The sequence below is a fragment of the Rhinolophus ferrumequinum genome, assembly GCF_004115265.2.
Source record: "Rhinolophus ferrumequinum isolate MPI-CBG mRhiFer1 chromosome 15 unlocalized genomic scaffold, mRhiFer1_v1.p scaffold_54_arrow_ctg1_1, whole genome shotgun sequence".
Taxonomy (NCBI): Eukaryota; Metazoa; Chordata; class Mammalia; order Chiroptera; family Rhinolophidae; genus Rhinolophus; species Rhinolophus ferrumequinum.
Window position 1 is genome coordinate 11407982 of NW_022680357.1, and position 27386 is coordinate 11435367.

Consider the following 27386-nt stretch of genomic DNA (forward strand, 5'->3'; position numbering starts at 1 on the left):
TGAATCATTAAATGAAACAAACCCAGTTGCAGAAAAATGTATAGTATGATCCAGTTTTATAAAATAAACTCAAGTTGAGTGTGTCGGGTTTGCAGTGAGTAGATGAGCATGGAGGAAATGTGTTCGTTACCAGGTTTGTCACGTTGGCTGCCAGGGGAAGGGGTGAGAGGATAGGCAAACAAGGGGAAAGTCTTCAAACAAAAAATTAAAGGCGTGCAAGCCATCCGTTTCATCTAAAAAATTTGTGTGTGTGTGTGCGTGAGCATGCGCGCGAGAGGCGTGCTGGGATAGCTATGACCATGTTGCGTTTATTTCAAGGTGTTGGGTTTTCAGCTGGTTATTACACTCCTTCTTTAATGTCTTCTAATTGTGTAATTTGCAAGGAGCATTTTCATTTTTAAATTTATTTTCCTAATCATAAAAGAAACCCAGTCTTAGCTCTTTTCATCATGACGAACTATTCCGAGCATATTTAGAGGTAATCAGGGTGAAGCGGAGACAGAAAATGTGAAAGAGCCCCTGTTTCTGAGGCAGCTGGGGAGAAACTAACTTCAAATCCGGAAGAAGACCGAGAAAGGCTCTCTGGGCTTTGGGACCGAGAGACCTGTGTTCGGATCTTGGCAGTGCGCCCTATTTGTGACCTGGGTCAGAGACCTTATCCGTGCTCCCATTCCTTTCCTGTAAAATGGGGACAATCCTACAAGGTCATTATAGGCACTTAGTAAACACTTCTCCACTGAATGAACAATGGATAAGTGAACGAATGCATGCTTCATTCATGAGGTCACGTGTGTGAAGTCTGAGCTATGTCATAAATACTCAACAAAGTGTAGTTCCCCCCCCACCCCCGACCCTCCCGTCGTTTTCCTTGACCAGTGTACCCGGGGAGTGAATTCAGTAGAGGGCGTCTTGTTGTCGCCTGAGGGCCATGTGTCACAGTACAGTCTTACATGGGGGCGGGTGTGAGCTTGGTCCACTGCTTCTCCTCCTTATGCCTCAGTTTTCTCATCTGTAAAATGAGTTGTGATAATACCTTGGAAGGATTAAATGAGATACCTGAAGACTTCATATGATGCCTGGCGAATGGTGAATAGTCAATACAGGTAGCAGTTAATAAAAATGTTAAGAGGATTCATTCCCCAGGTTGCATACACACGATAGTACTTGGTTCGTGCTTCCATAAATGGACATAGAATGGGCACCTAACAGATTGACAGATTCAAGTAACGTGAGCATGGCAAATGTCAGCATCCTGAATTTGTGGGCACTGGAACCAGTTAGCTTATTTCCACTGTGAAAGAACAGTTCTTGAAGGCATTCTGCAAATGTGCTCTTGCTAACGTCGTCTTTTCCAGTGATGATCTCAAACATGTATTAATATGTATAAGCTGCACATTGTGTGTTTTTCTTTACACAGACTCCCCTCTTCCCTGCCCCAGTCTAAATTGCCAATGTAAAAAAATATTTTTTCAACATTCTTGTACCTGCAGGGAAAATGAGGTGCTCAAAGTCCAGCTGAAGAAATATGTAGGAGCTGTCCAGATGCTGAAAAGAGAAGGCCAAACAGCTGAAGGTGAGGGGGAGACGGAGCTGGGGTCGGGCGGGGGCCAGACTTTTGCATCTTGATCACGTCTGTGCCTGGCACATAGGAGACACTCTGTGTGATGAGTACATAGGCGGATGCATTAGAAAAACAGGACTCCAGAAAATCAATTAGATGGAAAACCCTGCTGTGTAGTTTTGCTAAACTAACATTGTAAGACTTGTTGCTGGATTATTAGCAACAGTCATATCAGTTTGTGTACTTAAGGGATTTTATGTCTAGAGTCTTGACACACTTACAAGGTAGTGAACCTTGCAGCATGATTGAGTCACCTCAAGGCAGGGGTGAAAGCGACAGAACACCAGGGCGCTGGGCTTCGGCTGGCCAAGTTCCAACCCCGGCTCTGGCTGAGCTTCTAATCTCTCTGTACCTCGGTGTCTCCTCTCTAAAGTAGGGGTAATTGACAGCGCCGGCCTCATGAGGCAATCCATGTAGACATCTTAGCATAATGTCTACCAGAGAGTAAACACTGAGTACGTTTTAGCTATTGCTGATATTATTAATCAGAGAAAAAATAGATAGGAAAGCGATCACTTGACAAGGTCTCACAAAGGAGGTGGTGCCATATGCTTCTTGTCTCTGTAGTTTGGCTGCAGTTTAACTCGTGAAAATACTGAAGTGGTTCTCAGGTCAGCCTGAAGAAAGAACAGCTTAACTTTGGCTGTCGTGTCTTGCAACTTTCAGCCAAACTGACCATTGTAAGATTTTCTGAAAAAAAAATGAGCTCTTGGAGTGTGGACATTTTAACAAAGGGTATACATTCCGTGCTCACAGGTCACCTAGACCTGGATGGGAATTCAGGCTCACCCCCTGTAACGTGACCTCTTGGAATTATTTTGCCGTCTGTAAGAGGAAACATCCCACCAATGTCATGAGGTCATTGCAGGGATTTACCAAAAACGACGCCGAGCTTGCAGTGTGACATCTGCCACATTACAGGTGCTCAGTACATGGTATTTTTCTATGTGATAGAGGGATGCAGGATTAGAATCTGGATATGGCTGGCATAGTATTATAAAGAATAGGTTTTTCTTTGAAGTTTTTATTTCTTACGGTCTCAGTTTGATCAGGTTCAACATATTGGTGATTTTCTTTTTAATAACATGCCTACTTCATGTATGATTGGCCTGTAACTCTTACCCGTCAGAGGGTAATCATTGCCGAATTAACCGTTAGTCGTCTGTGGGCTTCCTCTGTGGGCTCCTCACCCTTTTCATGTGGCTGTTGCTCTTATGGCCCTGAATTTGTTTCGTTATATGGAGTTATGTATATGTTGGTCTACCGACTTTTCACTTCTCATCTTTGTTTTCCCAGCACCTGGCTTTGTAGTCATTCAGTCCATTCCTTACATGTTTTGAATGAATAGTATTTGTCTAGCCCTTGACCCTTTCCAAGCAAGTTCAAGCTATTCTCGTTTGACTCTGTAACTCTGTGGTGAGTAGGTCTCTTTCCTCTGTATTAAAAAGCTCGATATCGGAGTCTCAGGACAGCTTATGGAACTAGTATATGTATCTGGGGTGCTGATGAACTCGGGTCATTTTCTTCCAAATCCCTGGTTCTTTGCATTATAAAGATCTGAAAGTTCAATGTGCAGAGGAATTAAATATGCCTCTTCTCAGAGGAGAAGAGAATGCCTCTCCTTAAGCGTTCTTCCAGTGGCTCTAGGATGGGGCTCTACATTTGCATGTCTAGATATGTATCTAGTGCAGATGATCTGTGGGCCACACCACCATGTTCTGAGAACTGTACACTCTACCTACACAGAACTTTGATTTGGTGCAATTAGAAAGTCAGGCCTAGGAAAAGAGGAAGGCCCGCCGGGCTTGCTTTTGACTTAAAAGCCCCAACCCTATAAAATGCATCTCCGAGTAGGAGCATTTCGGGAGTGATTCCCTCCGAATGGGTACGTGGAACCTACAGTGTGCAGAATGGTTTCTCAGGGTCGCCGAGGTTGCTTTTCTGCGACCTGGCCTGCGTGCTCGGAGCCAGAGCTGGGCAGGAGACGTTTCAGCACGAGGTGGAGCTCGTCCTTAAATGCGTCGTAGTGGAGATAGTTACGCTATTTTGCTGCTCCGTGTAGCAGCGGTCCCTTCCCTGTTTCTTAGCGTGTAATTCAAGGCCCTCTACCTTGTCTGTGAGTCGTCATCAGTGGAAGGTTTTTATGAAAGTCCTCAAGTGTGGGCACGCACGGATGCCCTGTTTTGCTTATTGAAGTCCGTCTCTCACTTGACAAATACTAGTGAGCGGCAGTTATGTCCGCACCATGAAGCAGCCTCATTAAAAATTGCACTTGGGAGAGCATTTCAAGAGCTTTCACCTAATTTTCCAGTGATGTCCTCTATTACTCAGCTTGAGACTCGCTCCTTAACCACAGCTGGTTGCTGACTCAGTTCATTGAAAACTAATGAGTATGAACGCTGACCAGGCTGCAGTGGCTGGGGTTTCTCTGGCCAGGCTGGGGTGGCTCGGGTGTCTGGGGACTTGGCGGAGCAGGAGAGGGAGAGTCCTTTCTGATCTACGACTTCCTTGGCTCTGGGTATTAGAGGGAGGGCCACAGAGATGGATGCTGGTTTCCTAATTTCTAGGTGGGAATTCAGAATGCGTTCTTTACAATATAAGCCTTACAGTTTGAGGATATGAAGCTCCTTTTTATCCTTTGGCAACAAATTATTTATGAAACTATGAGCTCATCTGTAGGGAAAAGAGTAAATGTAAATTGAAGCCCAAATGTCTTCAGGGTTGAATGGATTGCTGAGGGCTATGCTGGGATCCTCACCTTCATTACCACGTTGTTGTGGGAAAACGCCTCCAGCATCAAAACAAAACAAAACTTAAAATGGACCTTTAGCATAGATTCTTGACAAACTCTCATTTTACAGATATCAAATTTCAAATTCCTACCCTCCTCCTTTTTAAAAAAAAGCGATATAGTCCCTCTAAGAAAATCGTGACTTAATCAGCAATATATGGAATGGAGTTTTGGGTGGCCTCATCAACTATTTGAAAGAATATTTCCCCCTAATGTGGTCCAGGAGTGAGGCTGGGTTATCCACCACCCAAATGCTCTTGCTCCTTGGTGAGGTCCGAGGGTTTCCCAAAAGCTATGCCTCCGTTTGTGTTTTTGGATCTGTCTCATCCTGGAGCATGTGGGACTCTCCATCCAGCCTTAGACCTGTGTCATGAGGACCGTCGAGTCCACGAGAAACTGGCTTGGCTATTAAATTGCCATTGTAACTCAATGGACATGTGATACACTCTCTCATCAAGGACCTTGCGCAGCCTGTGTCCTCCCCAGGGAGCCAGGCGAGGGCAGGCGCATTTCTGGAGGATGAGCAGGACGGCACTGCAAACTCACGTTTCATCTCGGGCTTATTGCTGCAATTTGAGACAGGATGTGTACGAGTTAGCTTGCTGTCCGGATAGTCAGGGTCCCGGGGAGCAGGTGAACCCCCTTAACCTCAGATACCATTCTCTTAGGAATGGACTCATGTTAGCCAAGCACACAGAGAGCAATGTATAATCAGAAGAGCAGTTACTTCATCGGTCATGAGAAATAGAGCCACTGGGTAGACCAGAAGGCCCGCACTGACGTTTAAGCCTGTCATCCTCTGGGCTGATGAATTTGCGGAGCTGGAGTCTCACCTGATGGCTGCTTATTGAGTCAGAAGGGGGAACTAGTTGGGGGGTTCACATGTCCAGTGGCTTGATGTTCATCACTTGGAGAGGGAAAGGTCCCTGGGCCTGGGCAAGCCCCCTGTGGAAAGACGCTGTCAACTTCTGGCTCCTCACAGGGCCCTTTTCCTGTTTTCAACTTGGGGAGCCTCAGAGTTCTGAGCAGTGCTAGTTCTGTTGGATGTTGGTGGATGGAGAGGAGGCGGAGAGGAAAAAGGAGGGAGGGGGAGACAGAAAGAGAGAGAGAGAGAGAATGAATGAGAAGCTCTCACCTGTGACACATATATTTTGTACTTCAAACAGGAGGTCAGAAATAACTTTGTTTCATAAGAGATTTCCCCTCCAAGTTTCCTGTAAAAACATAGATACAAGAATCAGACACACAGTGAGCAAAACACATTTTTCTTACTGACAGTTGATTGGAAGGCTCGGGCTTGACCCATAGCCAGTCTCATTCCCTGATACACTGCCACCCAGGGTTCCCCTTTGTGATGGATTGTTGCGTCTGCAGAATTATTCTCACCTAGAGGGAACCAACAGGGAAGAGAGTCCATGGGGCTGTTTCATTGTTTAATACATCAACTCTACCCAACTGAGAGTCTCACCAACCAGGTGTGAGGTGTGGGAGTGAGGCCCAGGGCGTTACTATGGTGGAAGTCTCCATGGAAACATGTGGCCCCAGGATGGAGGTCCGTCTGCAAGAGCTGTGATGATGGCAGCTGCTGAGGGCCTCCTAGGGCCAGCAGGGCTGGTCAGGGAGTGGACACCTCGCTCCATCGCCTCCGACCGTCTGGAGAAAAGCCGTGTTAACAGAAGGAAGGCTTGTCTCAGCCTGTGTCATTCTTCTAGGGTGTCACTTCATCCTGGTGCCTGCGTCTACCCCCGTGGAAGAAGAGGTGACGGGCAAAACATTGGGGAACACTGTGCATTCCTACATTCTTCTCATGTGTCCTGAAGGATATTAGTGGATGAGTGACTTCTGTTGTAAAGACACTGAGCACTCCCTGGGATATGACCTTTCTGTGACTTGGTTTCTTCCTCTGTAGAATGGGAATTATACAAGTACCTTCCTCATAGGGTTCTGGAGCCAGATGAGATGGATTAGTACATGGAACATACTGAGAATAATGTCTGATACGTAGCAGCCACTCACTACACGTTAGCAATGAAATTAGTAGTACTTTTACTTCTTCACCTCTCACGTCACCTCTCGCTGCCCCTTTGTACACTCATAAAATTAGGATTAAAATAGTATGTACTTCATAGGTGGTTGTCATGAGGGTTAAATATTAAGTGATATAATTCAGACAGCATGCGTAGATCAGAGTCTGGGATCTAGAAAATGCTGTAGTCCACAGAATAATGGTCCCCCGAAGGCATCCACGTCCTAATCCCCAGAATCTGTGAATATACCACCTTACGTGGCAAAAAGGACTTTTCAAATGTGATTAAGTTAAGGATCCTGAAATGGGTGCATCTAGATGACCCCCGTGTAATCCCAAGGGCCCTTATAAGAAGCAGGCAGGAGGGTTAGGTGAGAAGATGTGGCCAATAGAAACACTTTTTGAAGATGAAGGAGGGGCCACAAGCCAAGGAAGGTGGGCTCTCCAAGGAAGGAAAAGACAGGAAAACGGATTCTCACCTAGGGCCTCCAGGAGGAACATGGTCCTGTGACACCTTGATTTTAGCTGGACCTCCTGACTTCCTAAGGGTAAGAGAATAAATTTATGTTATTTTAAGGCACTAAATTTGTGGCAATCTGTTATAGCAGCAATAGGAAGCGAATAAAAGTAATATTCACTTGCGGTGAGGTATTAACTTGATCATTGATGGACCATTTCATCATCTGATGTGCCTGCGGTGAGAGGCTGACGTTTTGAAGGTTGGGTTTTTTGGTCAGGGCTGCCCTGGTGGACAAACGTTGGGACTTCAGAGGAGAGCTGGGCCTTTGATTTGCAGCCACACTTGGGACAGCAAAGCCCCCTGCCACTCCCCCACACGTGTGATGGTTCTACTGTCTGGTCAAGTGAGGGGAGTCCTTGCCCCAGTCCACACTCGTCCCGCCCTGGGGTCACCAGTCTCAGTCCTGCGGGATGATTCCTGCCACCAGCTTGCTCTGGACTTTGTGGTGAAGCCCCCAGAGCTGCATGGCGGTGGCCCCACTGTCCAGTGGCCCTTACTTTTTGGGTGTGGTCAATGGTTGTGTGTGCAGCTGGGAGGCTGGGTTTCTCTGAATGTCCCACAGGAAGACATTGTTATGAGGTCTTGGCTGCTGAACAGAGCCGTGCGAGGTGTTGGGCTTCCCCAGGGCTCTCCTGAGAACATTTGCCTGCGATCTTACTTTTTGTATGAAGGAAGAGATTCTCCTGCCAGGGGCAGCCGAACGTGGCATTCCAGAAAGTCACGTGTCTGCCCTTGTCACACGGCTTAGGTTGGCTCCCACATCTGGTGTGTATAGTGGACATCTGTGTCCTCTGCCGTGTCAGGTCCCACTTGCTCCATTTTCCACTTGACCAGCATCCTCCCGCGGTGTCCGTCCTGTGACGTGGTGGGGCTCTACCCTCCGCCCTGCGCTTGACCTTAGCCGGCTAGCTCCAGCTGAGTCTCGGGCTCTAGGAGGCTATCATGAAGAGTTCAGTCCTTCTCTTGGGCCTGCAAATAGGGGCTGCTGTCGTTGTCTTGTCTCCTATGTAAGGCTGGGAATGAGGCCATCACACGGGGAGAGGTGCCGAGCTGAGAGGCAGAGGAACCGAGTTCTGAGCGGGTCCTTTGAGCCCCTGAGTCCAGCTGTGCATGATGTGACAGTCCAACCCTGAACTTGTTGTTAATAGGAACAATAATTGCACCAACCTCCCCTGCCCCTGTTTTCAAGCTTCAGTTGGTTTTCGATAGCTCCTATGCTCCATGGCGAACTATTAGCTCTTTACTGGATGTGGAGCCCATCCTGTCCTCGGAAAGGGCTGTTGTTTCTCTGGGGTCTGTCTTTCCAAATACACAGTATCTGTTGCTGTGTCGTGATGCTCTTCCTCCTACCCTCCCTCTCGTGAGGTCCACTTCGGTCATCAGCTGTCCTGGCCGCCATAGTCCTCGAACGTAGGGAAGGATTTGAAAGCTGCAAGGTCTGGTTGCATCTCCATTTAATTCATCTGCCGGAGGCTCAGGGACAGAGGGAAAAGAAATGGCCTGTTGCTGGTGGCACTCAGAGTAATCAGGAGATGGCGTGGGAGGAACTTGACAAATGAGGGAGGCTTGGGAGCAATTTTAAAAGTTTAAGAAACAAAGAAGTTAAGAAAAGGAAGTCATCAGCCTCTCTCACATGTCGTGCTGCCTGAATGTGGCATGTCCATTGATCCTGTCCCACACTGCATGAATATGCACGTACTTCATGCTCTCACTTAGGGGTCTTTCCCTGGGCTCCCAGAAAATAGGGCGGATGGTTGAGGAGCCTGATTGTGTGGAGATGGATGGTCATGGGTGAGAGAAGATTAAACCTAGGCTGGCAGCCTCTTGCCAACATGAGAACACCTGCCTCAATGGAGCCAGCACACAGTGGGGCGCCGGAGCGGGGGCACAGGTAGAGTCCTAGAGCCTGCCTTGTTTCAGGGGCGCGTACAGTGTAACGTTTTATCCTGCAGCCTCAATCACGCAAGCTTTGGGCTGGCTCCCCTGGGGTGGCCTCATGTTCTTGCCCCCAGTGTGCACAGAAGCAGAGCCATCTTTGTTTGAGGCAGGCTTCTTGGTTGCAAGGAAAGCTGGCTCATGACTCTGTGTGTGTGTGTGTGTGTGTGTGTGTGTGTGTGTGTGTGTGTGTGTGTGTGTGTGTGTGTGCCAGGGGATAAACACAGAACCTCATGGACACATAAATCAGATCCCATCACTCTGCTGTTTAAAATCCACTCCGTACTTTGTGATGCTGGTTTCAGGGCTTGTGTGATCAGGCTCTTCCTCTCCAGCCACACTGGCCTTCAGGTGAATTCCCTGCCTCAGGGCCCTGGCACTTGCTGTCCCTCTGCTGGACTGCTCCTCCCTCCATCTCTGCATGGCTGATTCCACCTTGTCAGGCAGGCTTCTGTTCAGGGGTCACCTCCTCTGCCCTCCGACTCCCCTCATTCTTTATTCCATGCTGCCTTTATCCTCATCACAGCACTTACCAGTTTCCTCAAGTATCCTGCTTGTTAATTCCCGCCCTTGTTTTACCATCTGTATCCCCCCCTGCACTGGACGATACACAAGAGCAGGGACCTGGCCTGTTTTCTCTCCTGCTGTGTTTTTGCTTTGCACAGAGCTTGGCCCATGTGTGTGCTCCAGACGTGTTTATAACACGAGGGAATGGAAATCTAAGAGGAGCTGTCGTGGGACCTGGCCTCACGGGGTTTAGGTGGTTGAAGATCTGTGGCAGCTTTGGGGAGCTCAGCAGCAGGCGACTTCCTGGGTTCACTCTGGTGCCACGGCCACAGTGTGCTCAGTCCCACGTCACCTACCTTTCGGTTGTGCCTCCAGCCACACGCTTCTGATCACGTGCAGATTCTGCTTCTCGTGACTATAGGTAGCGTATGACTTTGACTCTCCCATGGTTTCATCTTTCAGAGCTCTTTTGACTTTAAGAGCCATAAAATCCAATTTAATCTGGGTTAACCAAAACAAAACGGAAGTCTAGGAGTCCCCATCGTGAGGGTGGCTTGATCCAGTGGCTCCAACAATATTAGGAGGTCTCCCCAGCCCCCCATTTCTCAGCTGTGGTTTTTCGTCCCCTGTAATGGCCATGTGTGCTGGTAAGTGTTGAACCAGCAGCGCTCTGGGGAGGAACACGGCCCTGATTCAGAGCGATTGCTGAGTTCCATGCTGTAACGCGCCCACTGTGGCTGACTTCCCGCGGCCAGCACTACGTCACTGAGTGCGGAGATGGGAAGGATGCACTCAGGAGTCCCTGTGAGCCCATGAGCCCCGTTCTGACGCCCCACTGTGTGCTGGCTCCATGTGCAGGCGGGTGTTCTCATGCTGGCGAGAGGCTGCCAGCAGCGCTAGGTTTAATCTCAGCAACCCAGCAGAAGAGGCAGCTTCTCTTCCCCACTAGTTTCCTTATGAACCACTCTGCCATCTTTCTCCGTTTACCACTGTGGTTCTTCATCTGGGCTCTGTTCTGAGTCACCCAGGTGTTAAAAAAATCCCAGTGCTTGGCCCCTTAGAACCACGGCCTTGGAGGATATCACTTTCAAATTAACGAGGTTCAAGGTCAGCCAATATGCTACGGATGTGCCAACATTCTCTCATTCTTGGCCAGCGGTAGGCATCTCAAGTCAAGCAAGGTTACATTAATTTTTTTCTTCATCCCAGATTTGGCCTCAGCACTTGCCTCTCCAAATAGGTTCCACCAACTAAGCAGACGGGGGCTGGGGGTGGGGGGCGCATGGAAGCCCGCTGTTCACCGCCACGGGCGGCGTCAGCACAGGGCTTTTACTGTGCCCACCCCGCCCCCGGCCCCTGGAGGAGCCACAGTGGGTGTTAACCACACTTCATCTCTGTCTCCGCCGGAGCGTGGCCCTTACCTGTGTCCGGCGTCCTCCCCCCATCCTGCTCATCACAAGCTTCATTGCACTCACACTGGTCTCCCATGGACACACATCCCGACCACTTTCTGATCCCTTTTGCTCATCTGGTTTCCTCTTCTGGAAATGCCATTTTCCTATCCTTGGTCAGCACCGATGTCGCATTTGTTGTGAGAACCAGTTCTTGTCGCGTCACCTTAAGAAATGGAATCACTCTGAACTTGCAGTTTCCTAAACTCCACTGCACTTACTGTGAGCCGTCACCAAGGTCAGGGTTTGATTGTTTGCTCTTGCGGGTGACTTTGCAATCCCGTCTGGCATGTGGCCTGACCACACAAAGGGTGATCTGTGACTTAGAAACCTGTTTTTGTGTGTGTTGATCAAGCACATCGTGTTTAATGCAGACTTGTTGCCAGACTGTGTCCAGGCACTCTTACTCCTAGGAGTGATTGCAGAGTAGCAGGCGCGCTGGTACAGCGGGGAACAGCTTTCTCTGAGAAGGAAACAGTCTGGGGCTGTGGTGTTACATACTATGTACTTTAGAGGAAGAGAATAATTGTTGTTCTTCTCCCTTCTTCTTCCGGAAGTGACCCCTAGCGCTCTGCTCACGGTGAGGACCAGTCGCCTGGTCCCGCCCAGATGCAAAGGCACCTGGGAATTGTCGTCTCTGCTGGGCAGCTGCCTTCCAGCGAGAACACTAAGATCGTGGAAGGGGAGCGTGGGTTCATGCTGCCGGTGCTGGGCACCCACTGTCATGCGTGGGGTTCCCATCTCCCAAGGCATTTGTGAGGCTCCTGAGGAAGGGACCTCATACCCAATGTGCTTTTTTTTGGGTTTGTGCTCATCGAGTCTCAGAAGGAATGCCCAGTAGCTTGTAAGGGTCTGCAGTAAAAAGAACGTGGCAAAGATATTTATCTGTCAGAAATAACTGATTTTCTTGTCAATCATTAATTGGGATGAAGAGACCATGTTGTACCTTCTTTTTTCTGAAAGGTGTTTCTGGTTTCCCCTGCAATACTCCAAACCTACACACATACATGTATGTACACACAGACACACATATATACAAGTATATACATACGTGCATATACATATACACATGGATATACACACATACAGATTTATACATGTATGTTACACACTACATATGCATACATACATGCATACATATATGTCTGTATCTATCTCTGTCTGTATCTCACTATGTCTCTATCTACATCTCTGTAGAGAGATTAGACTGACTGATTTTAAGGAGTTGGCTCATGCTATTGTGGAGGTTGAGAGCTCCAGAATCCACCAGGTAGGCCGCAGGCTGGAGACCCAGGGAAGAGCCGATGTTGCACCTCAAGCCTGAGGCAGTCTGCAGGCAGAGTTCCTTCTTCTGGGGACCTCGGTCCTTTCTCCTCAGGCCTTCAACGGGTTAAACGAGGCCCACCATGTTGTGAAGGGTGATTTGCTTTCCTCAGAGTCTACTGGCTTAAATGTTCATCATACCTAAAAAATACCTTCTGAGTGACATTTCACTGGCATTTGACCAAATATCTGGGCACCACGGCGCAGCCACATGAAGTTAACCATTACAGTCGTCCGCCCGGAAAGAGGCCACGCCAAAGTTCCCACCCAGACCAGACACACTACCTCAGAGGTGGTGTGACGGCTCACCGAGAGTTGCCTGCCTGTGTGGGGCAGCCTCTGCCTGGGGCTGGGAGGTTGGACGTGTTAGCATCGACCCCTTAGCTCTGTCTTGAGGGAAATCCACTCCGTTGCCCTCTTCTCCCTGGGTGACTGAAATCTGAGGTGTGCCATCAGCCACCTGGGGGACCCGGTCAGAGCACGAGGGACTCGGACCTGGACATCGGCCTTGGGGAAAACGTACCACCCCCCAGTGGCAGTGGTGTGTAGGCAAGGCATGCTTTTCTCTTTCCGTGAAGGCTTCTCCTTGCACAGCCCAGGAGAGAAAGAGCATGAAGAAGGGGTGCTAGAGCGTGGAGCCAAAAGGCAGGCACAGGTCGTCCAGGTGGGGGGATCTGGGTGGAATCGCAGCTCTGTCATTTACTAGCTCCAAATTCGTGGAGTAAGCTTTTAACTCAGAGCTTCAATGTTTTCATTTGAGGGGTAGAGATGAATGACGTTGACTTCATAGAATTATTTGAAGTTTCAAAGTGATGCCATGTGTAAAGCGCCAGGCAATTATTGAAGTTATTTTGGACTGGAGATGCATTTTGAAGGGCGTCTAGGCTGTGGCAGGTCAAGGTACATTAGCAAAACACTTATATATTCATTTCTGAAAATGGGTGAATAATTATGGTGATAATTGTAGAGTGAACCTCTGAAAGCGTTGTAGTCTGTTCTCCTGGTAAAACAATATGTGTGTGATTAGCTGGTTTCCTGACCTTTAAATGAATGTCTGAGCCTTGTACCTGGCTCTGACTAAGTGCTTGGTACTGGTAGCACCGGGAAGACACTCCCAGGACAGTGGCTCATGCTCCGGTTGTTTTAAAAGTTAGAATTTACCGGAAAAGTCCAGGGAGTAGCATACTGAACACCCCCTACGTGCTCAGCACCCAGATCTAACAGATAATTTCCCACACTCGTTTCAGATTCGTGAAAAGTGTTAATAGTTGTAAGTGCAGTTGAAGGTACTCTTCCTGACTGCACCCACGGAGGTTTCCAGATGAACTCCGACGGGCCCAGCGTGGGTGGCAGGCCTCACTTCAGCGAATCCTGGGGATTCAGTGGGGTGGTTAGCACTCTGAGGGGCCTCGTCAGGCTCACGCTCATTCCTGGAAGGGGCTGAGGGGGGAGCAGCGTCATCCACACACTGGACTGAGAATGGGAGAGGGGCGGGCCCCGAAATAGGATGGATTCTGAGACGAGGGGAGACGTTGGCGTGCCGTGGGAATCGATGGTGCCTCCAGAATTTTTATGGGAGACGTCTGGAGTGTTTGGTGGGAGGCGGGTTCGGAGGCCTCGTCCTGAGGCTGCGTCTGTGTAGCACACACTCTGTTTTTGTTGAGTTTGTGTGTTTCTTTGGGCTCACGTATCAGGTGGACGAGGTGTGTCTGATTAGAAAAGAAACCCCAACAACAGTGACCTCCACAAGGTGTTTCTTGGGCCTGACACGCACCCAGAAGTAAGTAGTGTGGTCCAGGGCCAGTGTGAGGGTCTGGGGAGCGCTGGGAGCTCAGGCTGCCTTTTCCTCTTTCCTCTACCATCCTCAGCACGTGGCTTCTTACCTTCGTGGTACCTCGTTGGTCACTGGTGTTCGAGCCATCACATCGGTATTTCAGGCAGGTAGGAGCAGAAAGTGGGGAAGGGCAGAGAGTGCATTTCACAGATGAATTTTATGAGGATTTAAAGCTTTAAGGATAATAGGCCTTCTTTAAGGAGTTTTTCAGGACCTCGCTCCCCCAAATGACTTCTACTTATAGCTCTTGGGGCTCCCCTAATTGCAAGGAAAGCTGGGAAATGTGGTTGCTTCATTGGCATCTAAGGAAGGAGGGACGATTGCCTATTGGTTAGGTCCCTGTCCCGGGTGGCTTTCAAGAAGGTGAGGCTGATGGAAATTTTGTGGGGTGTTGGGGGTGGTGGTTCCTAAAATTCCCCCAAGCTATCCCTTAGTGCCATCACTACTGGGAAAAGCTTCCTCAAAGGCACAGAGTCACAGTCGTGTGAGAGGATCCAGTCTGTGGTTTTAGAAGTGACCTCTCGAGAGACTTCCTTAAGGGATAATGTTTTATTTGCTCAAGCTGATTTTATCCTCCGCAGGACGCTTTCCTCTCCTAAATCATTGCAAAAGCAATTGTCTGGAAATACCAAGTATCGATTCATGACTTTTGTTCATTTCCTTTTTATTGTTAGGTAGGAAACAAAGGCCCAGAAACAGAACAGGAGTATTTGGGGCACTTCGGCTCTCTCCTCAGAGGCTTTGGCGAGACATATATTTGTCATTGTGGTCGTTACTTTTTAGGGCTTTCTCGGCGTTGTGCTTATTGTCATGCCGTTTGTCCATCAGCATCTCGTTTGGTGTTCAACTTCTCTGCTTCCTGGAAGCTGACAAGTGACCTGTTTTGCTACATGCCACTTTGGTTCTGAAATCTCTGTTTTAAATTTCTAATTATAGCTTTTATAAGGCAACTGGTCATTTTGCTTTGCTTGAGTGGGTAATGATGCCTTGTACCTCGGCGGAGAGTGACTTGTCTATATATATCTGTTTTTTTCTTGGACTGAACCGAAAAATAGACATCCTATAAAGAGATAAAGCCCATCTCTTCATCTGGGGTTATTTCACTGTTTTATGTCCTCAATTTCATTCTTTCCACTTCAGTAGAAATACACTGCCTCCTCACCCCTCTCTGTGGAATGCCTCCTTGCCCTTCTGCCTTCTCTTCACTCTGTCTAGAATCTTCTGACTGCCCATCTCACTACCCCTGATTCGTAGTCAGATGTCACTGCCCCCAGGAAGCCCTCTGTGATTCCCCCACCATCATTTGCCCTAGCTGTCACTCCCAGATCTATAGTATTGCTGCCTATTGTGTACTATACATTTTTTATTTCTTCCTTTCTTTAGTGACATATTCAATAAATATTTACCAGGACGTAAGTTCTGAGAGCAGAGAATGACTTGGTTTTGATACTGCTGTGCACCCAGCTTCTAAAACAGACACGTGACTCCTGGTAGATGTTCGGTAGATGTTTGATGAATGAATGAGTGAAGGGATGAATGGACTTATTGAGTACCTTATAGCAATAATAGATAATAGGGATTAAGCACCATGTGCCAGGCCCGTGCTAACTGCGTAACAGGCAGCTTCCTGTGAGGTCGGTACCATTATCACCTGCACTTTACCGGTGAAGCCTAGAGAGGTCAGCGAGAGTGCACAGTGGGGCAAACCTGTGTGTGTCAAACTGCTGTCCCTGTCATTGCCCAGGTGCACAGCTGGTGAGTGGTGAGCCGGACCAGGGACGCCCTGAGACAGAAGTGACACGCAGTACCCACCCTGTGGAGCTCCCAGGCTGGGTGACAGGGTAGGGACAGTAACCTGGGCTCCTGGACACGGAACGCTGGCAGCCAGTGAGCAGAACGGGCCAGGAGGTGGACTGAACCATGTGACGTGTTACGTGGGTGCACTTGACCCTAGTTACTGGGAGGCGTTCTAGGTGCGTGCTGTACCCCAGACTTCTGCCCTTGCCACCCTTCCATTTCTCTCTTCCTTTTGGGTACCCAGTCCTTTCAAAGGAATGCCTTCCTTCCCCAGGTGCAGCCAGTTAGGCCAAGCCGGCTCTGCCTTTGATGACTCTTGCCTGCATTTGCATTTGGTTTGTCCCATTAGCAGGCGGTCAGCACCAGGCGGGGGTCCCATTGGCAGGCAGGCCGGAATGGTGCACCGACAGTTTCCAGGCCTTGTTTCTATGGTCTTGGCTTCCTTCTGAGTAAAAGGAAGGATTTGGAATAGACAGTAAGCAAACATAAACACGTGGGCCAAAAGCAGCCTGCTGAGCTCATCACGGCTTGCCTTCAAATTGTTTTTCAGCAACTTTATTGTTGGAAAATAATTTGTGTGTACTTTCCTTGTTAAAAAATGAAAACACATTCATCTAGAGAATTAAAAAAAGATATAGACAAGTGGAAAAGGAGAAAATAAAAATAATTTCCCAACCCTCAAGCATTACTAAAATGTAGCAGTATATTCTTCCAGATAGGTGTAGTGCTTTGCTCTGTGAGCACACTTGGGATAAACACCCTGCCTGAAGGGCTTAGTGACACCTTACCCCCTTACTTGACACATGGAATTTATGGGCTAAAAGGAAAGCTCATGGCATTAAAAAAATAACAAAAAATTGGTAAGTATCTTAATGGGAAAACCAGGCAGTGGTACAATCTGAGTGTAAATTATGTCAAGTGCCTGTCACCAGCACGTGCGCCGAGATGACGGGAAGTGGGGTTTGATGGGCTGCAGGCTGGCTGCTGCTGTCTTGGCCCCTTCCCTCCTCTTTTCCAGAGGCGAATAGGACAGCACTCATGAAGGCAGCCTGGAAGTGTTAGAGCGTGAAGGTGTAGACCGTGGGTGTGGCCCTTTGCCAGCGCTGCGACCTTGGGCAGGTTGCTTGGCGTTTTTTTCTGTCTTTCTGTATGTTTCATTTTGGATAGTTTCTATGGCTAAGGCTTTCAGTTCATTAGTCTTTTCTTCTGCAATTTGCTTGTGACACTTTCATGTGGCCACACCTAGCTGCAAGGGGTGCTGGGAAGCTTTGTCTCTGTTTTCCACCCACGTGGCCAAGTGCCCAGCACTTTGAAATTCTCCCCCCGTTTGGGTGCAACAGAGTCATCCTTCTCTCTATGTCTAAGAAGTAGTCAATTATTTTGTATCCCATGCTTAATTACCCTGTGACGCTAGCATGCCCTTGTAGCCTAGCACAAGGGACTGGATTTACCGTTGGCACATGTGCTATCGATCAGCTACTGGTCAGTGCCGAGAGAATTTGATTAAACTAGGATTCGGACCTAGGTCTAAATCTTGGCTTAATGCACAACTGTCACGTCATTTTGAGATGGCATAAACTCAGCCACTCCATCTGTAATATGCAGATAGTAACTACCTGGCTCAATTAACAGTGGATCCCAGGTTTCTAAGCTTAAGTTTCAAACTAGGCTATGTCATTTGGTCTCTCACCGGGAGAAGAGAATAAAATTTATTTTCTTGGTTTCCCATGACTTATTACACTTTCCGTCTTGTTTGGACAATTTCTAGCTGCAGAGTTCTTTTTATGACAGTTGACACCCAATTAAATATGAATTATACAAGGTCTCTTCTTTTATTTGCAATGGTAAGAAAATGGTTAAGTATATTAGAGAGAATTGATTTTAATGAAAGCAGTCACTAGATAGCTTGTATTTTATATTATTGAATATTTTATTGGAATTTAAAAAACAGTTATGTATAGTCTTTATAACAAGCCCAACAATACAGAGATGTATAAAGAGGTTAATAATCTCCCCCCCAATGCTATCCGTTTTACACAACTAGAATTAATTGATGTATGTAAACTCATGCAAATCTATATTCTACAAACACAGGTATACCTATTCTCCTATTTCTCCCCCACCAACCCAAATGGGATTACAGTTCCTATCAGAGCTTGGCAAACTACGGCCCATGGACATGTCATCTGTTTTTGTACATAAAGTTTTACTGGAACACAGCCACACACATTTATGTATTGTCTATATGTGCTTTCTCGGTATAACGGAAGAGTTGCGCACTAGTTCCAACAAAGAACACATGGCCTGAAAAACTGAAAATATGTACCATCTGGCCTTTTGCAGAACAAAACGTTTGCTGACCCCTGATGTACTTTGCCTCTCTCAGATAACAGTATATCATGAAGCAGTCGTGAATCTTCCTCCAGATAAATAGATACAGATCTAAATCATTCTTTTGAATATCTGCATATTAAGAGTCCATTGTGGCTGTGCTATAGGTTTTTAAATCATTCTGTTGTCGATGGCATTTAGGTTGTTTCTAGGTTTTTGCCACCACAAGCAGTATGGCAATAAGCCCCGTATACGTGTGTCCTTATATCCTGGGGGCTTCATTTTAGTGGGAAAGATTTATAGAAGTACAGTCACTGAGTGGAAGCATGGGCTCTGTGCTCATCCGTTGCCTTTTGGTTAGAAACCAGTACGTCATGTCATCCACGTCCTCTCTGATCTGACATCGTTTTTAATGATCTGACGTCTTTTATACAAGTGGTTTTCAACCCTTTTTGACTGTGGCTCACAGTGAGAAATATGCTTTTAAGCACACACACTTATGTATGTATGTGATCGAGACAGTCTTCCTGGAACAATACTTAACCTTTACTACGTGCAAAATATTCTCATGTTTTATTGCCTATTATTCCATTTTAACAAGCATCGGTTGTGACGCGCTGAATTTTTTTGCCATCTTACTAAAGGGATACAACTATAGTTTGTATAAAATGAAACTATAGTTTCATTTTATAGAAAAGGAGTATTCTGCATTCTTGTGATCTAGTGCAGAAGTTTGTTATTTTGTTCGTAGGTCAAGGCCATTCTTCCCGCCTTCCCTTATTTAAGGTCTAAATGGTATTTCTCTTACTGAAAAATCATACATATTTTAATACATAATGTCTTTAGAGTTGCAATGTGGGACACAGACGGATTTCCTTTGGTAAAGGGCGTTGTACTTTGGTCATCATGTCTCCCCGAAGAGAGTGCACTGGGGGCTTTGCCAGCACGTAGTACGGACTTACCGTTAGTCAAGCCATCTCACAGGTGATCTGTCTTCTCAGGTCTGCCCGATTGCTCATACTTTGATCCTGACTACCCCGTGAGCCCAGCATGTGTGTGCATGCGCACCCCCCACCCCCACCCCTGCCTGGCCTCAACTCCCACTGTGTCCGCTGCTTAGTGTTCTGTGGGCTTTGGCCTGTGATTCTGCTATTCCCTCAAGAGCTGTTGAAGCCTGCAGCCTTATTTTAGTACTGGAACTTCCCCCCCTTTGGCAAACAATAGAAACCACTGAGGCCAACAAAAAAAGTGTATCTGTCTCACAGAACTAAGAAACTTAGGATGCAGGTATGGCTGGATCCAGGTGCACAAATGGTGTATCAGGAAGATATATCTCTCTGCCTCTTGGTTCTGCCTCCAGTGTAGGTTCGTTTTATTTTCAGACAGGTTTTCTTTCTCAGAGGGAGGAAGAGGTGAGAAATGAGCTGGAGACACAGGCAGGGGTCAGAGCAAGGAGCGCTCCATGTGACTGGCTAAGATGCTTGGGTTTCATCCTCAGGCCTGGGGGGACCTGGTGAAAAATTTAAAGTGGGATGTGACATGAGCCAATTTACATGTTTCCTCCCCTCACACAAAGATCTTCCTCATGTGTTGTATTGTTTCTATGCATGTCAGAAAATGGATTTTGCCTCTAGAGGGACGGTTACTTTTAGACACCCAAAATATTTTTCTTTTTTTTTTTTAAATTTCTGACATTGTTTGAATTTAATGATTCACATTACGAATTATTCATGAAAATGATCTTTTAAGCTTCTTATAATAGCTGAAATTATCCTTCATTAGATACTGACAGTTCCTGTGATGGGTGTAATTATAAAAAAAATATTCTTAGGCTAGCTATATTCTGCAGTGTTAAAATTACGCAAATGAGCAAGGGCTAAGAATAGAAGCTGAGCAGGATGGTCAGATTTTATGGGAGAGGGAGGGTGGCAGCATTGACAATTTTCTAAAAACGCATAAATATGTGCTGTACACATTAAGTACGTTTTTATTACAGTCTGCGTTGGTGCTCACCCTCTCTTCATTGGCAAGGGAGCAAATTAATTTTAGCTCCCTGAATTGTTTGTAGCTCCTGCCCATACAAAAATCTCATGAAGGAGAATTTATTTTTTCTCTCCTTCTTCTATTCCACTCAGCATTTTCTGCAAGGCACGCTGTAGTAATTTCTAATAGTTGTGAAGAATGGCAGGCTCGTGACGAATACAGAGAAAGCTGAGTGGGGACGGCAGAGATCAGAGGGTGGGGACAGCAAGCTGTGCTCCAATCAGGGCGGGGAGGGGCTCTGTGTGCACCTGAGCCTGAGAAATCAGGACCTCCTCTTGTTTGTGGCCAAAGGATGGCCAGGTGGGGTGTTCATGGCTCAGAGGGGCCAACCTTCTTAGGTACAACCTCTGCATGTGGGGAACCACTGTGGTGAGAAGCGCCGAGCAGCATGTGTTGTAAAACCGTGGCGGCCAGGGCCCCGTGGGACCGCGCCCTGCCAGCCTCCCCAGGGCCTCTGTTAATAATGCCCCTGCCCACCTCCTGCCCCGGCAACCCCTTCCTTCCTCGGGGGCTCTAAGAAACCCCGAGAGACAGGGGCAGGTTCACAGGGCGCCGTCACTGACTGTGCCACCTCAGTTCAGCTCCAAGCAGAGCCGAGGGAGTGGTCACTCCCGTCTCTCTGTCTTTGGACGGGGCCACGCAGCAGAATGCTCGGAGGTGAAACAATGCTGGTGACTTTCCATTGCTTGGTGGCGGTGGCCCTGGCCACCCAGAGGTGCTCAGACAGGCTTGGACTTGTTCTTGTACACAGGTCTCTTCCTGTTACCTCTTCTGACGCCAGCCTCCTTCCCATCTAGGTTCTGAGCGCGCCATGCTGCCTACCTCTCGGCCCACATGTGGCATGGGCACCACTCCTGCTATGTATGCTGTGTCATGGTGGCAAGGGGATGGCTTGGTGTCCTCCTTGCGTTGCATCTGGACAGCACTCCTTGGTGTTTGGTTTGCTTCCAAGACGTGTACAAACCTCACTGTACCTTCAAATGGCAAGAAGTAGATTGTTTGCTTTCTGTTACCTTAGCCACCAGAGGTTGGCAAACCTTTTCTGCGCAGGCCCAATAGTGACTGTTTTATGCCTCCTCATCTTCTTCATCTCCCCCTCCTTCCTTCTTTCCCTCCTCCTCTCCCTCCTTCTCCTGAAAGGCATAGTTTTTACAATAAAATAGGCCACGGGCTGGATTCCACCCACGGGGTGTAGTTTGCCAACCCCTGTTACAGACATTTGTTGGTGCTAAACGGCCTCTTTCAAAACATTTAACTGCCCTTGTTCTCGTTGAGTCTGTCTTTGCTTCAGGTGGTTTTTCCCGCAGTTATTCTGTCAGCTTATTCCTGAAGTGCTGTGGACGCACTTTTGTTTTTCTTCATTCCCTGTTTATCTCATGCCTTTCTTGTCTGTTCTCGTTTTGCTCCAGCCACACTGGTGCTCTGGAAATTTCTCTAAGGTTCAGAGCTAGTCGAATTAAGGGTGAGGGTTGTTTGCTTCTTGATACTTTTCTTTCCACGTTTCCACGGTGGATATGCATTTATTTTGTAAGAAAAAAGTCCACTCGATAACAAGCTGACGGCCAGCCTCTGTGTTTGCATCAAAGGGATACTGGTTGGGGCCAGACCCTCCCTGAGCTTCTGATGAAGCAGGAGATGGAGGGCCTGCTCCCTCATTTTGGAGTGAAGCTGTACGGTTTACAGACTGCTGGCTTCTTATCGATCCTTCGCCAGCCTTTGGAGGTCACCAGTGTAGACATCATTCTTGTCACTTTATAACTGAGAAACCTGAGGCTTTAACACAGGACTCCACAGCTAGCAAGTAGCAGAGCTGGAAGTTGAGTTTGGGTCTTTGGATACCAAGTCTGGGACTCCCGCCGTCGCCTCCTTCAGACATGAGTCCTTCTGGAATGTGTTTCCTCAGTGAGGGTTGTGGCCGAGAGTCGGGCTTCTGGGGTCAGACTGTGTGAGGGTGAACCGGCTCTCCTGCTCACGGCTGTGTGACGTTGGGCAAGTTACTCACTCTCCCTGCCTCGTGGGTGGTTAGGACTGTGGAGGGAAATCACTAAGATAATGCTCAGTAAATAGTCACTATCATTACTGTTGCTTTTTTTTTTTTAATTGGGAAATACTGGGGAACAATGTGTTTTTCCAGGATGTCAAGTCGTTGTTTTTTCAATCTAGTTGTGGGGGGCACAGCTCAGCTCCAAGTCAAGTTGTTTTCGCTCTAGTTGTGGAGGGTGCAGCTCACTGGCCCATGTGGGACTTGAACCAGCGACCTTGGTGTTACGAACACTTGGCTCCTATCACTGAGCAAGCCAGCTGTCCACTAGCGGCCCAGCTCCAAGCTCATGTTATTGTTTTCAATCTAGTTGTGGAGGGCGCAGCTCACTGGCCCATGTGGGAATTGAACCGGCAACCTTGTTGTTGAAAGCTCATGCTCTAACCAATTTAGCCATCTGGCCGCTCCACTTTTTCTTTTTATAACGTTTATTTTTCCTTGTAGGAAAATACACATAAAATGTACCACCTTAACCATGTTAAGCATGTACTTTGGTAATGTTAATTACATTCACCTTGTTGTGTATTCAATCTCCAGAACCCTTTTTGTTTTGAAAAAGTGACACTGTACCCATGAAACAATGCCCCTCTCCCTTCTCCCTGGCCCCTTGCGGAGCAGTGCGCACTTGGAAACAGCACCTAAAATTTGTAGGCAGCTGTTCTGCTTTGCCCTGGTGTGGGCCCAGCACTCCTGGGCGGTGACAAGGCATTTAGACTAAGAGGGGCCGCTGTGTCCCCTGCCATCTACTTACACGCTGCCAGGCTGTTGGTGAAGCATTTCATGGGCAGCGCCTGATGGAATCCTTAGCACAGTACTTTCTGGCATGTTCTCATAGTCGCCCTATTTTACATATGGGGAAACTGAGTCTCAGGGTAAGTGTCATCTTTAAGGCCAGGTGGCTAAGAGAGGGCAGAGCCAGGACTCTTAACCCTGGCCCAGGGGCATGGCTTTGCTTTTCGCTCCCTCCCCAGGTCTTGTCGTTGGAGAGCTGTAGTGAGACTTTTCTTAGTGCATGAGATATGAGTTCACTTGAGTAGTAGGTTATTGGGGCACCTGCCTCAGACTTCAGGAATGGAATAGATGTGGCAAATCATACATCTCCCTCCCTACTGCCCCTTTCTCCCTCTTTCCTTCTTCCACTTCCTTTCGCTCCTCCCTCCCTCCTTCCCTCCCCTTGCTTCATTGTTTTCTCTGACACGTTTGTAGAGTGACTGCCATGACCAGGCCTAGTGCAGGATGCTGCATGCAGCCGTGAGACAGTCACTGCCCTCGGAGCTCACTGACAAGTGGAGCAGACGGACGGACGAGTGGGGAGAAGTTATAGGACAGCATGACCCATCACCTAACGTGGCACTGAGGAGAGTCCACGTGTGACAAGAGTACGGCAGAGAGCCATCCCCTATGCTCAGCCTAAGGGCAGCTCCAGGGAAGGGTTCTTGGAGAAAATGCCATCTATTTTGAGGGCTGAAAGCTGAGGAGGTAGTCTCCAGATCAAAAAGGGATGGCTGAGATGGCCAAAGCGATCTGAAGAATTCTAAAGAAAACCTCTGTGCAAAAGCTGGAGGGTCCTTGAACATAACAATGGCTCTTTCTGTAGTCAAAGGATTTCTTTTTTAAATTTCTTTTTTTAAACAGCAATCAGGCACAAGACCAGGCAATCTACCAGGACGTGCTTAATGGAGTCCCAACTCTGTGTCTTTTGGATGTTTCAAAGGGGCCGAGGCACATGTGATGGCATTCTAGGGGCAGGATCAACTGACAGGGATTCAAGTCAGTGGCTGTACCCAAGGCCAGTTCAGAACCGAGTCTGGGGCCCCCCAAAGAACAAAGGCTGTGGGCTTGTTGGACATTACGCTCTAGCCAAGCAAAGACAGTATGTGTATGACATTTCGAGCTAATCCGTAAATCTTGGCTTCCTTTCGCTTCAGTGAAAAATCTCTAACACTTATTATTCTAATGAACAAAGCCTCCAGGGGTGATCAGATGGCAGGGGTCTCCACGAAGACATCTTTGTGAAGCTATGTCTATAAAAGGCATCTTTTGTACTTGGTTCTGGACGTGTGGTCAGGTTTGCGGCAGGCGTTTGGGTCAGCCCAGGCCCAGGATGCAGGGTGGAGGCGGCACGGAAGGGAAGGTTAAAGGTCCTGTTCTGAGGATCTGAGCAGCTGATACAGGGATCTGACCCGCTCTCAGCAAAGCCCAAACAAGTCTTCATCTCCGCTCAGAACTCAGCCGGCCTTCCTCGACCTACATGTGTTGACTTTCCAGCGTCCAGAGTAAACCATCCTCACTGTTAACTCCGCAGTAAAACGCGAGTTAAAGAAGAGGCCCTCTGGCCTTCTCACGGGCCCCCATTAGACAGATGAAGCAACTGAGCTCTGTGTTTTCCATGCGGACACCAGCCGGCATCCAGCCTGCATCCTGCGGCGTTCTAGCGAGAGGTGACTTCACCAGGATGTGAAATCCCTCGCGTACAGATGCCTTCTCTGCTCTCCCACTTCTTCCTCACAGTTAATCCTCATGATGATTAATCCTTTTGCTCCTACATCATCTAAAGAACAGTCTTGTTCAACATTCTGGCGACCTGAAGAGCGCCGTACGTGCTTAGTGTTCATAGGCAGCCGCTTAGCAAGGTGCAGAATGAATTGAATTAACGTCGTCTGGGAGTTTGAGATGTTGTACGCAGGCGAGGCCTGAAGGTGAGGTGTGTGCTGACTCGAGAGCGCGAATCACTTCCTCATGAAGGGGGAATGTTCTCATGGCTTCTTAATGGCCCCTGAAAAGGAGTGTCCACTGTTAAGGTAAGCTCTTTAAAAACTAAGGCTTTTGTAATTCTGAAAGTTTAGAAAGGTGAGGGAGGAGAGAGGATATTCGATTGATCCAGTGATCGGAGAGAAGAAAGAGCTCGAGAGATATAGAGAGAGAGATCGAGCGATCGACGAATCTTTCGATGTGTGCTTCATCGAGACTCCTCAGGTCTGTTTCGATTTTAGAAAGGGGCTTTTGGTTTCCTGGGACACCGAATGCCTTGGACTAACCTCAGGTTGTGAAGACATTTATTTAACACCGAGTGCACTAGCCAGCTGATTTCATCCGCAGACAGAGGGTCTGGCAATGATCCTTGTCCAGAGTTCATTTTGGATCTGCCTTTGGGACGGAAATTTGGCCTTGGCCGATGCTCATGCTTAGTTGGGATAAGGAGCAGGACTGTGGTGGGGACAGACAGGGACACAAACTCCCTTGGGGCTTTTGTAAGAGTGGTGTTTAGGGTCGTAATGCAAGCGTCGCGAGGGGTCCACCAGGGGTACAGTGTAAGCTCTTCTGGGGACTTAACAGCGTCCCTCTTTCTTTCCTTACAGTATTTCCCGTTTATTCATTCCACAGAGCTCAGAGTTCAAATAACCCTGTGGTTAGAAGCAGACCCCGGCAAGCTGATTTCAGCCTTTGCATTTTTATCACTTCTTTTGTTGGTTGGATGCATTTCCCCCATTCAGTGATCTTCAACTCAGTTAGGATGAGTGTGCTCCAGAAAGATAGATGTATGATCATCTGTGTGATGTCGGCCATATTCCAGGTGATGCTTTCTTATGGTCAGCTATCTGGAGCAATTTTGAGTTCTTTTTATAGCGGTTGAGGGCTGAAAGTCAGCAAAGGTGAGGGGGGAAAAAACCCAACTCAATTCAATGAATATTGTCGATGTCCTTCTGTGTCAAGCTCTGGGAGCTGGTGCTCGTCCATGCAAATCTCTGGAGAAAAAAGTGTCAGTCCTCTAGATGTTGCTCTTCCAAGTGAGGTCTCTGGGGCCGGCAGTATAGACATCATTACCTGGGAGTGTGTTAGAAACGCAGAATCTCAGGCCCAGCCTCACTCTTTCAGATCTGCGTGTTAACTGAAGATCCCCAGGTAGCTGTACACACAATTATAGGGTGAGAAGCACTGCTCACATTTATGCGGTAGATGGACGGCAGGTATTGGCACTGTTGCCATTAACTCCCTCACCTGTGCCTGTGGCAGGCATTACTAATCAAACCAGATGCTTCCCCCCGCCCACGAAGAGCCCTGGTCTGAACTTCATAATAATCTCACACAGTCTTCTGGGGTAGCCACTTCGATTGTTTAAAGCAATGAAATTGAGAACAATTCATCCACGTTATCCCACCTCTGCCACAGCTGCGATTATTTCTTACGTGGACAGCAGTGACACCTGGTCTTCCTGCTTCTGCCCAGTCTACACAGAATCATCTTTTAAAAGTGCAAACTTTCCCTGCTTAAAAAAAACCCTTAGTGGCTTTCCCTTGCAATGGGATAACTCCAAATCCGTCTCATGCCTTATAAGACCCTGCGCGCCTTGGCCCCTGCTTTGTGCCTCCCTTTCCCCTTTGCCAGCCATTCGCTCGACCCCCTGGCCTCATTCCAGTTCCTGGAACATGTCCACATTTGTCCTACCCCAGGGCTGGGACAGACCTAAGTCACAGTCTCCCCCCAAGTTTCCCCACGTCCAGTGAGAAAGGTGGGGAGCACAGTGGTTTGATCTACCTAGGCCAACGCAGCCAGTCAGAGCAGGAGCCAGTTTCGGTTTCAAAGCCGGAGACGCTCTCGCGCATCACCGTCCCTCAGAGGACCACAGCGGGGAGCCTCCAGCCAGGTCCTCCCAGTCGTCCTGTCCTTCCCTGTCTGGAATGCGCCTCTCCCCCCCCCACCCCAATGCCGTGAGACGCGGTGGCTTCTCCTCATTGCTCAGGCCGGCCTTGGCCATCACCTCCCCAAGAGAGGCCTTCTCTGGCATATTCTGGCCCCAGCAGGCCCACTCTTCTCTGTCTCGGCATCCCAATTGTTTCTCCAGAGCACTTGTCATAATTTGCAGTTAGTTTTACCTATGTTGTTGTTTGGCTTGTTTCAGTCTCTCTGCTATATCTAAGCTCCAGTGTTGTGTTATTGGCCCATACCCAGAATACCAGCACATGCCTGGCAAACATAGTAGGTGTTCAATAAATGTAATTTGGACACATGCGTGAATGAATATGGAAGTGGGGACAGTTTTGTTCTAAGATGTCCAAATTAAACACCAAACCAAAAAAAACTTGAAAAGCCAGGTAGCTTTCGTTTTTTTGCCCAAATTCGTTGCAAGTGCCTGGAAAGATGGCTTTGAAGCTGTTCTTTGGATTC

The 27386-nt window shown here is 48.0% G+C and overlaps 1 protein-coding gene across 1 annotated transcript in view; it reads left to right on the forward strand.

The window, feature by feature from the left end:
- The window catches only part of SNX29 (sorting nexin 29), a 457786-nt gene that overhangs the window by 156071 nt on the left and 274329 nt on the right, over positions 1 to 27386 (forward strand). Inside the window, exon 14 of the mRNA XM_033101149.1 lies at positions 1491 to 1573. Within this exon, the coding sequence (XP_032957040.1) occupies positions 1491 to 1573 (83 nt within the window). The remainder of the gene's footprint in view (positions 1 to 1490; positions 1574 to 27386) is intronic.